This window comes from Curcuma longa, chromosome 14 (assembly GCF_044706935.1).
Source record: "Curcuma longa cultivar G26 ecotype Majalengka, Jawa Barat chromosome 14, ITB_CL_G26_1.1, whole genome shotgun sequence".
Taxonomy (NCBI): domain Eukaryota; kingdom Viridiplantae; phylum Streptophyta; class Magnoliopsida; order Zingiberales; family Zingiberaceae; genus Curcuma; species Curcuma longa.
Genome location: NC_133874.1, coordinates 3,487,909 through 3,500,164, shown reverse-complemented (window position 1 = coordinate 3,500,164; position 12,256 = coordinate 3,487,909). Strand labels below are relative to the sequence as shown.

At 33.7% G+C, this 12,256-nt stretch overlaps 1 protein-coding gene across 1 annotated transcript; it reads left to right on the top strand.

Moving 5' to 3' along the window:
- Positions 1–1,202: 1,202 nt before the first annotated feature.
- On the top strand, positions 1,203–10,563 carry LOC141845049 (3-oxoacyl-[acyl-carrier-protein] reductase 4-like). The gene is made up of 11 exons (XM_074733068.1): positions 1,203–1,497; positions 3,300–3,442; positions 4,327–4,380; positions 5,376–5,456; positions 5,537–5,582; positions 5,653–5,747; positions 5,827–5,859; positions 8,127–8,261; positions 9,478–9,571; positions 9,742–9,824; positions 10,293–10,563. The coding sequence occupies exons 1-11, from the start codon at positions 1,323–1,325 to the stop codon at positions 10,323–10,325; spliced, it is 972 nt and encodes a 323-aa protein (XP_074589169.1). The 5' UTR covers positions 1,203–1,322; the 3' UTR covers positions 10,326–10,563.
- The last annotated feature ends 1,693 nt before the right edge of the window (positions 10,564–12,256 follow it).

The following is a 12,256-nucleotide window of genomic DNA, read 5'->3' as shown; positions in this document are numbered from 1 at the left end:
AAATTTCTACAAATACGCTGTAGTTGAAAATCAAACCGTAGATACTTAAGTAACAACCTAGATGTCCTATCGTGACATCATTGCCTCAAGGACTCCTATATGTTATACAATTTATATTTGTAGTTGTTATATGTACCTGTAGCAATTATTATCATAACTGTTACAATAATATTGAAGCGATTTTGATTATGTTAGAATGATTTTTAATTAAATTAAATAATTTTGACCAATATTTGATGTAATAGCGCTTTATATGCATTGATTTTGATAAGTAATTTTACTTTATGTTGTCTACAATAATAAAAATATTTTTAGAATGAAAAAGAGAATGAGATGCTCTTTTACTATTTTTTTAAAATACACTTTTAATGATAATAAAAATAATTGACGTCCTCTTAATTTTTATCCTTTTTGAAAATAATTTTATCACATATTGTTGTAGTTGTGTTCCTGATATCTATTATATTTCACCAATGTTTGTGACAATGTTATGTAATTTCATTTGACAATGTTTTCTCAATCTCTCGACGAGACAAACTTACAAAGAACTAATCCTTCAATGGTTAATGAAAATTTTAATATATTTATGATCCCAACGGTAGCACAGACAGTGGACTTATAGTATTATTGATGTAATAATCAGAGATCAATTGTAGGAGGTAATGATCTGAGATCGATTTCGTCATACGTCCAATGCTTGTATACCTAAATAAATCTCTCTTTGTATCCGTGAAATCGATTCTGAGAGGACTGTTGAGGTAGCGCATCTTTTTTTTTTTAATGTGCTTTATGATTTACAAATTTAAGTTAATGGGAGATTCTAGTTCAATTTTATAGTTTATGTTATTACTAAAGGTTTATACAAAGATACTCATAAATGGATTCTCCTTTAGCCAAAACTAATACATACAAATATATTACCCTAATAAATTTTTGAAAACTTATATAATATATTAATATTTAATAAAATTTTAATCGAAAAATAGCAATATACACCAATATCTCTTTGAAAATATTAGTAAAATCTTAGATTTTTATATTTAAAAATGTTTAATATAATTCAATTAATCTTTTCACACTAAATAATAATTAGAATTTAATTTTGCATCACTTTTTTTTATATTAATATGCGATATTAATATTTGTCATACTATTTATATAATCTCGCATTGCATCGATTTCGCCGCCCCTCTTGTCTTCGGAGTTTCCAAGGACTCCAAATCTCTCGTATTTATTCGACCCTCTGCTCGGCTTCTCGAAGCGGCCTACCGGCGACTCCAAGCTCTCCTCCTCTTCTGCCCTTGTCCTGTTCCAGATTCACAATGGCGTCTTCTTCCATTGCTTTCACCGGCCCTGCTTTGATCCCCGTTAAATCCGCTGCCCCCCGGCCGTCCGCACCGCTCCAGAGCTTCTTCACGACCGTCGGGCGCCGCTCCGTCTCCAGACCACTTATACTCAGCTCCGGGATCAGATCTGATGGCGTCGTCCCCTTCTCTGGTAATTCTATTGGGCCTTTAAATTCTTTTGTTAGCAAGACGGATTGATCCAAAGAACAGCATGTTTGAGCGACTAGATTAGTGTCATGGAAGAGCCACGGGAAGACTCTATGTTATTATTGGTTTAAGTTACTACTACTATATTGGTACTGGTCGAACTTGGTAATGTACTACCGATTTGTGTGTCATTTGAACCATTATCTGGAAAATTTCCAGTTTCAGTGCTTACAACTAGTAGGGGTTGGTGGTAGTATGTTGCTTTGGTTACCCTGCTTGTCTATGTGCGACCACAACATTTAAACATCTTATTTTTGTTGTTGTGGAATTTGTCAGAGATGGTACACTACTAGTTGGCAAGTCGAGTTAGCATATTACTCATAAGTACATAATAGTAAAACTGCAACTTTAAAGATGATGATACACTATTTTAAGGCTTCAACACTTCTCAAATTATTTGTGCAACCAAAGAATATGTAATTGCAAAAAAATATGATCTTGGGTTGATCTCAAACCTTATGGCAAGAACTTCCTGCTACAGTGCTATCCTTATGGTATGGCATCTTGCTCTAACCTGTAATTACATTACATTTGGTAAGCAGTGAAGAAATAAACAATGTAGGGAATAAATGTAATTTTTGCAATAAGCCCCTCCTCTAGCATAATTACACTGACTTCCTTTTTTCTTTACATTTAAACTTGCAGATACTTTTGTCCTTATTGATGTGTTTTTGTTGCCTCTTGTTCTCATTCCTCAACCAACTCCAGTTGTGTCCAAGTAATTTCGTCATTTCCTATTACTTACATTCCAATCATGGAGTTATGTGAACAAACAAATGATTTTGGAAAGACCTTAAACGACACTAGGTCATTCCTTGTGTCGTGTGCAGCTGAGGAAACTATATCACTGTTTCCCAACTAGGTAGCCATCTCATCTGTTACTTATTCGAGCTCAGGCTAGCCCCATCAAAAGAGCTGAAGCATCCCCTGATCTAATTTGGGGCAAACACCTACATAATGATTTTTGTCCTACTTAAGAGGCTGTTACCTTAATGAATAGAACCAAGATATTGAGCTAATATGTTGAAATTGTCTTACTATTTTTAGCATTAACTGGATAACATAAAGTATGGATGATTTTGGCAATGTAAGGTATTGATGATAAGCTCACAATTAAATAATTCTTAAAGCTTCTGTAGGTCGAACCATGGAAATTGTGGGTCCAGATTGAGTTTGAACTTTCCTTGCTTGCAACAAATTGTGGTTCCTGCATTGCATTCTCTTCTGTTATTTTTTCTTTTAATAAAGAACTGCAACTAGTTTCTTTAAAGGGCAGCCCGGTGCACGAAGCTCCCGCCATGCGGGGTCCGGGGAAAGGATCCATTGTACGCAGCCTTACCTTGCCTTTGGCAAGAAACTGTTTCCAGGATTTGAACCCGTGACCTCTAGGTCACATGGCAGCAACCTTACCGTTGCGCCAAGGCAACCTTACCGTTGCAACTAGTTTCTTTGTTGATATGATTTTAGCATTCTTATGTCTCCCATTACATTCTCCCGTTAGAATTCCATTGTCATCTGTTAAGCGATTTAAGGACTTTGTTGATACGATTTCAGCATTCTTATGTCTCCCATCAGAGCTTTATTGTGATCACCTAAGAGTTTTGTTTCTCATCTCAAGAGTTTGTTAGCTGGTAAATACTAACAGGTTTATTAATCATGTTAAGTTTCTCCATTAAAGTCTTATTTTTCTTTTCTTGGCACCAAACATGTTTGTATCTTTGGTTCACCTGTTTATTACATTCACAGGTTTAAGAACTCAGGTCGCAGCTATTGAGCAACCAATTACTGAAGAGGCTCAGAAAGTGGAGGCACCTGTTGTTATTGTTACTGGAGCTTCTAGGGGTATAGGGAAAGCAATAGCCTTAGCTCTGGGCAAGGCTGGTTGCAAGGTCTGTTGATATAGGATGTGCATAATTAGAGAACAAAGACCAAAGTTCTGCTGTAGTAGAAAATGATCCAATTATTATGCTTGCTTTCCTTTTTCCTCTTTTAATGTGAGTCGACATATCTTGGGGAGCAACAAATATTAGGATCCTTGATTCCAACATAATTTCAACAAATGTTGCTTGGAGCTGAAATCAGGATGGGAAAATGAATAGTTAAAAGCTTGCTTTTACTTCTCTTTAAAATAATTCTTGATACATGTACAAATTCACAACATAATTTCATGGGCAGTTTCTTGATTTATATGTTCAGGAAGCATCACAATGAATGAGCATTCCCCACTCCGCAAAAAAAAAAAGGCATTTTTGGCAGCTTGCAGTATATTCATGAATTTTTATGGTCCTTGAAAGTTGTTTATGGGTATATTTGAACTAACCTTTCAGCACTGTGCATTTCAACTGAATCTTTTTTTTTTATGTAAAAATTTAAACTCTAGTAATAAGAGAGAATACATGTACGTAGAAATGAGGCAATGACTTCCTGAGCCTCTTAGCTAAGTCTGATGCTTGGTGAAAACTTTCTGTACTTACTTTAGAATTTCACTTGATTTAAATTTGCAAGACCCTCAAGATTTGGGAGTAATCATCTGTAGCCAATAACTTGATTGAGTATTGATAAACATGAATGGTTACTTTTCTATTTGTTTGGACATTGGTTCCTCTTTTATTCAACTCACTTGTTACATTAGTGGGTTTCACTTAGAATATCTGAGTTACCCTTGCCATAAATGTCTAATTATTTTGAAATTTGCACAAGGTCATATTGTAGCTCTACTTCTAGAGAGCTATCCTGAATTTTAATCACCTTTAAGCGTCACATGGCATTTCAGGTTCTGGTGAATTATGCAAGATCGTCCAAGGAAGCTGAAGAAGTCTCCAAAGAAGTATGCCCAAAATTATTTACATTTTCATATTTTCATTTCAGTTTCCTTTGTGCTTTTCTTAAGCATATCTTTTCTAAGTGAAGTTACAACATCAGTGAGCTTGGCTTTTCTATTTTATCTTTCTTTGTTGTGTTTGAGGTGGCCTTTGTCAATGTTGGGTTTGAAGAACCTAGGAAAGGGAAAAAGTGAAAACTGTTAGTTCCCTCAACCCAAGTAGATAATATCTTGACAGCTTGTTTGTAAATCTATGGTGAAAAAGGAACTAGTTATATAGGCGGGCCATTATCTTGAATGCAACTGTAATCCCAAATTTGCTATGGATGGGGGAGCCTTGTGCCTTTGCAAGATGCAACATTGACCTCTCCATTCAAGGCACATAATATTTTGAGAGGTTCACTAGAATTTGCAGAAACATTACCTCAATTTTCCAGTAGCTAGAAAGAAAAATTCATAAGAGATTGGGATCCCTTTTTTAAAAAATGTGTAAATATTTTGATTCTGTCCTGGATAATAATTTATATCTAAAGATTATGTAACCATAAATCTTTTTATTTTTATTTGAATCTCGCAACACTAAAAGGGACATGATAGTCTAAAGAGAATTCACAAACCATTCTAACATCATGTACCACACTATACTACAGCAAAGCATAGTATGGAATACCAATGGGAAAATTTTATATTTTATAGTTGGCTCATCAGGTACGAAATATGCCAGCAAGAATTTGACTGGTAACTATAGATCAATTCAATCTGTAAAATATGATAGTTGAGTCCCTGGGAAATTCTTACCTCATGAATGCATCACTTCTTTCCGTGATTAGGGACAGCTGTATGGTCATTAAGCTCTTGCCTAAATTCAATCTTCATAATCCTTCAAGTGACCTAGTTTTATGGCATTTTGTAAAAAAAATGATGTCAGTTTGTTTGTATGCATTATTTTCTATTTTTAAAAAAATCCTAGACAAGGAGTTGACCTAAAATGATTTTTGCAGATTGAGGCTTCAGGAGGTCAAGCTCTCACTTATGGAGGAGATGTTTCAAAAGAAGAGGACGTGGAATCCATGATCAAAACTGTTAGTAATGAAGATTGCATAGATCTGGCTTCTTACAATTTCATCTTTGACTGATTTTATTGCATGTACAATTTTTCTAGGCCATAGATGCTTGGGGAACAGTTGACATTTTAGTTAACAATGCAGGTGTTTGGAATTGTACTTATTTTCATTTTGTTTTGTTGTAATGTAAGCTAACGGAGACCCAATATTTCAGGTATTACACGAGATACACTGTTAATGAGAATGAAAAAATCACAATGGCAGGAAGTCATTGACCTGAATCTTACTGGCGTCTTCCTTTGCACACAGGCATGCATTTTCATATCTTATCATCTTGCAACCTTCTATATTGAATACTTATTTCACCATGATGGCATTTTTCCTGCAGGCAGCAGCAAAAATTATGATGAAGAAGAAAAAGGTATTCTCTTTATATATATATATATATATATATTTGCAGTTGGTTACTAATTAGCTAAGTCATAAAATAGTATTTAACCTTAAAAACCTTATTTATGATAAGCCATTTTGTTATTAGCACAAACATTGTGGATCTCCAGAAGTAAATCTTGTTATTGAATTGTCAAAATGTTGCTTCTAACTAAACCATATCATAAAGTCTATTGTTACAAGGAAGGGAAAAAGCTACAGGAAGAGCTAGAAAAGAATTTGGAGGAAATGAATAGAAAAAAATTTCTCAGTTTGTGATTTCTTAGAGGGAAAGAAAGAACAGAAAATCATTTAAAGGCATTGTATTTGTTGATCCTTAGTATTAGCTAAGGTCGACCAACTGTGTCCTTTGGTTCAAATACTACCAAGATCAATCAAGTGTTCGATATACCTAAATACCGGTGACTAATGGTGCCAAAATTGTTGGAACATTGATGGTTTAGGTTGATGGGATGAATAGATGACATTTTCGATTAAACACAGGTCAAATTGATTAGTTGCAAATATGCGTGTGTGATAATATCAAGGTTTATAATCTCGAGTCATGCCCAAGTTTTAGACTTTGACTGAGGTGCTGGTGGAGAATTGGAGAGGAAGTAGATTAAAAAGAAGAGAACACAACTATATACCTAACTTTGAACTTTCTGTCCCTAACTTCAAACTTTGTCTCCCATCTCAAATGGTACAAATTTGACATTGTATTGTATAAATACAAGGTGCAAAAAAATAACAAACATTATTAATTCATCTGGAATTGTTTTGTAGTGTATCAAAGAGTTTTGAATGTCAAGATGGTGCAATACTGATCAACATAATTGACACAATGACATAGGATACATTACCTATTGTCGGCACGGTATTTATAGTATTTAGTTTTGGTAATTTATCAAAATGATATATTTCGACCATGTTGTCCGGCATGGTGTGATATTTTAAATCATAGATAATATAATCGTGGTAGTTGAAGTGATACAAAGAATGCATGCGAAAATGTAAGTCAAAATTAACAATATTAATATAAAGGATAAGAAAGATTGGGTAGAGGAGGGTGAATAAATTATTCTCTAAATTCTTGCAAAACTCTCAAATGGTTTTTCTAATTCTCTCAAGAAGATATAAAATACATAAAAGAGTAAAATTATCACCATATAAATAAAAAATCTAAGCCCTAGGTGTGAAAGATGTTACCAAGAGAGCTTCTAGGGTTAAGATCTTCAATTGATGACAAGAGCTCCTTGGTTGCTTTAAACACTTGAGTGTGAACAAGAGCATAATATAGTTTGATGTATCCAAGATGTTGTGTCCAAAGTAACCACAAAGCCTTGTAAAACAAGGCTCTAATTCTTAACTAAAGGTTCCTCTTTGGTCAACTAAACCAACCAAACTAGCCGTTAGAAGTTGATTAATCAAAGGTTCGACTTTGATCAACTAAAGCAACCAAACTAGCCACTGCAAAAGGTTCCACTTTGATCAATTCAAGCAACCAAACTAGCCGATGGAAGTTGGTTTTTCAAGTTAGGTCGACCAAGCAAAATGCCTTGGTGGACCAAAGGCTTAGTTAACTAAAGATAACCAAAAGGTGACCTTAAAACCTCGTACTTCACTCTAGAACCCTTAGATACTAGGTCTTGATATACCATTCGAAAAACTCTCCGCTACCTAAAATAAATTCAGCATTACTTCATATGATCACAATTTTTCAACTCCTTGATTTGGGCTACGTGTCCTCAAGTCCTTTGAGCTCATCCTTGATCCAAGTCACCTAACCTTGAGTCCTCTCGATTTGGGCTACTTGCCCCTGAGTCCACTCAATCCACGTTGCTTATACTTGATCGCACTTGATTTGAGATATCTATCTTCGAGTCCAATTACCAAATCCATTCAATCAGCGTAACTAAACTGCACACTTAATACACCAACATCAAATACAAACCAATAATTGTCAAATATCAAAATGATTAACCTTAATCACAAGGGAACCAACAAAATTTTTGGGAAAATGTTTAAAATGATTAAGAGTCAAATGAATAGTAGTACTTCAAATTCTAATAGAACACATTTATGCTGTATTTTGGTTTACATAATGAACAATTTGGATTCAACTTTATAATAGATGTCAGTTTAGAGGGGTAATTTGCACATAAGGTTTCTGTAGATGTTAAATTTTAGTCTTGTTGCTGCAGCATATTTATGCTTTAGTTTTTTGTCGAGATATTGTAATATCATTCAATTGATCAGGGAAGGATCATCAACATAGCATCTGTTGTTGGTTTAGTGGGCAATGCAGGCCAAGCTAATTACAGTGCTGCAAAGGCAGGAGTGATTGGTCTCACCAAGACAGTTGCAAAAGAATATGCAAGCAGAAATATCACTGTGAGTATTCTCTTTGTTGGCACCCTAACTACAATTTAATGTATGTCTAATGGGGCTTTTATCATGTATAGTAATTAAATTGAGAAATTTAATGTTTGAGGTATCAAAAGTTTGATTTCATATATCACACTGTAACAATGGTAACTTAGTAAGAATATGGTAGGCAGAATCCATTGTTTAGATGCCTCCATTGTTTATAGTAACAATGAGGGTATTCTGGTTCAGCTTTGGCCTCTGTTGCTACTCTGGTTTTGTGGCTCATGCCAGTTTTTCTTCCGGCCTTCATTACACGCACCACTCTTCTGTAGCCACCAAAGTGTTTGCTCTGTCCTCATTGCTTGAAGTGCCCACATCATATAAATTTGCATCCATTGCTCTTGGAAGGAAGCATTGTTTCCTTTGACAACACCAAAATTTATTTGCCCTGATAATGAAGGGATTGATTGCAGAAGCGGAAAGGTAATCATTCCCTGAGATCCTAGGATACTCAATGTGGTCACAGTTGGTTCCAAAGTGCAAGGCTAAAATTGGGGTGCTACTTTCATTTGGCTATTGAAGTTTTACAGTTGGGCCCAAAGAGCATATGTGCTGCTCTTTGGTGCATCATTCAACGACCCTCACTCAAGCACAAAGGCATTGTGGAAGATGGTTGTTCAAAACCCCTTTCACCTAGCAAGAAGTGTTCAGTGATTGTGGTTGCTGTATGTGATAAGGAAATGCCCCCTCAGTTACCGTTAACAGTGAAGGGAGCATTTTAGTGATGAAACTGTAGGAGGCAAAATGAGACAATTTATGAAACTAAGGGGGCAATTTTGTAAAAGCAATAAAGCTATATGGACAAAAAAGAAAATTTCTTCAATTTTGTATAAATCCTTACATTTAGATTCCACTTCTGTGATTTTCATATATATCATATTAAAGATTTAATATCAGCTAGATCTTTAAAATATAAAATATTATATTAAATGCTTAAGTATTTGTTTTTTTCTAATGGATATAAAAATTTAATTTTTTACTTGTTAATATATCACTGTCAGTTGAAATTTAACTCAATTACAGTGTCATATTTGCAAATGCAAGTTCAAAATCTTTGTATGGAAATATGTGTTATGAAACTTTAAGTAGCCAATACAAAGTCCACAACTTTGTAAAGTTACATGCTGAATTATGTTAGTTATAATTATCAGGTGCATTCTAACTTGGTGATAATTAACAGGTGAATGCTGTTGCTCCAGGGTTCATTGCATCTGACATGACAGCTAAACTAGGAGAAGATATTGAGAAAAAAATTTTGGAAACTATTCCAATGGGTATGTATGTTTTGAAATATTCATTCCTTGGATATAGCATAACTCAACCGAACTATCATATTGCCTTCACAAGTATGGAAAATACACTTGCTATATTTAAATACAGAATGGTTTCTGCATGTTTGTGAGACCAAAAAAAAAGTGCGCTTACTATTTGATATTCTTTTCAGGGAGGTATGGGCAACCGGAAGAAGTTGCAGGCCTGGTGGAGTTCTTGGCTCTTAGCCCTGCATCGAGTTACATTACTGGGCAGGTAATATGGAGAGGTTCATAAGATCAGGATTGTGATCTTCTAACCCCTGGCTACCTTTTATCTTTAATATTGTTTGAAAAAGTAATATCATAGTGAGAATAATGAACTGTTATCTTCTTTTTTTAAAAAAAAAAAAAATCTCATTAAAAAAGGGGGGAAATCACAAAGAGCTAGTTAATTATGTTTTCAGCTTTATGGACCAAAAATTTTTATCTATGAATTCATTGAGTCTGTTTAATGAAACCTATTACTAGTGGAATAGCGAAGTAGAATTCAATCTTCTATTAATGCTTGCTAGGAGAAAAGTGCACATGACTATCGAAGAAGGCAGCGTCAATTGACCCTTAAAAATTACAACTTGCTCTTCAATTTCTACAGCACCGTTAATCTTTCATCATTAACATCTGCTATTTCTTTAGGGCACCATTTCTACACATGCATATATTTACTGGCTGCGACCTATTGCAGGTGTTTACCGTTGATGGTGGCATGGTGATGTGAGCACGGGAAGGTTCTCTTTGTCCCTTCTATATCTCAAATATATTTGTTTGGCTTCCAAAAGGATTGTGCTCCAATAAGAACTTTTAGTTCTTGAGAATTGTGCTAGCTAGCCCAGCTTCCTGACCGTATGCATCCTCCACTTTGTATGCTTCTCATCATTGGGAAATATAATTGTGTAAGTGTTTATCTTGTTTGAATGCTAGAGAGTATGAGTTAAGAAATGGTTTTGTCCATGTCACTATCGTCTTTATGCCACATTTAACATAAGACTTTTCTGGTTAGGATGGGAGTGATAAAGTTGACTCTCTTTCCAATAATGCTCTTTTTTAATATAGATGTGATTTTTTGTCTTTTGGCGTGAAGTCTTTCTTTTAGGTTAGTTTGTTTATTACTAGGCGAAACAAATTATTAGTACAAATGAAATGTGTGGGAACATTTTTTATCCCAGAAAAGATGATTTAAACAAAGTGATAATTGTAGTTGTTTGATTTACCTCTTCATATATGATTGTGAGATCAACCGTGTGGAGTTGTGTGTGGAGTTGTTAGGACGAAGAATTTTACTTTTTATAGAAAAGAATAAAGTGACAATTGTTCCTTAAACAAAGGACTTTGATATGAAGTTTGCATGTGTAATAAATCTATTATAAATTTTTAAAATTAAGACACGTTATAAACTGAAATAAGTCTATTACTTATGGTGATGCCTATTAAACTATTAGTTAGTAATGATGTGACACTAATAAATAATTTTGCCAAAGCATATATACAAATTGTTAAGATTATTGGAAGATAGACCGATTGGGAAAGGGAAAGGGTGGATAATGCTTAACTTTAAAATATATACTTTTTAAAAATAATATGTAATCAAATTTTATGTGCTTGAGTTAGGAGTGGGAAAAAATATCGAATTTTCGATATACCGTACATACCATACTGATATTTACCGTCCATATCGAAAATTTCTGGTATACCGAAAATTTCAATACGGTATTATATCGTACCGAATTTTTCGGTATCGGTACGAAATTATTATTTTTCGATATTTCGGTATATACCGAAATACCTATTATATATCCTTTTATAAATTATTTATTATTTATTCAGGATTTATGCTTTGGCCTTATACACACATTATCATGTTTTTATTAGTTCATTAATCTAATGTTGGTAATTACTTCAGAATGCAGGGAACAGAAAAAGAAATATGGGATGGCTAATTTTTGGATAAGGATTTTTTTGGAAAGAAAAAGTACTTCTTTTGTATATTAATATTTTAGTTGATGTTAGTTGTTATCAATTAACTTTCTTTTATAATAATATTTTAGTTGTTGTTAATTTTTGCAATTAATATTTTAGTTGTTGTTAATTTTTGTAATTAATATTTTAGTTGCCGTTAATGTTGATTGTGTTTAATTAATGCTTTGTTATTATGAAAGGGATATTATGTTATTATGTGACTTTTGAATTTTGAATTGATTATCTTTTATTATTTATTATTTTTGTCAAAGTGAGTTTCGGTATACCGAAATTTTCAGTATACCAACATTTTTCGATATGATCGGTATGCATTTTATACTATACTGAAAATTCGGTATACCGAATTTTCGGTATACCAAAATTCTGATATACCGAATTTTCGGTATGGTAACGGTATAGATTTTTTTATGTCGAAATTTTCGATACGGTATACGGTATCGTATGCAAAATTCGGTATACCGTACCGACCCAGCCCTAGCTTGAGTAGTGTTCTTGAATGTATTTATATTTTTAAATATTAATTTGATATGTCGTATTGATAACAATAAATTTTTGAATGTAAGAAAATATTAATTGACTCAATTTTGAATAGAAATATTCTATTCATGAGCAGTTTAAATTTGATGACTCTTTTTTGTTAATTTACAAGATCAACTTTCAATTCGTTAGATC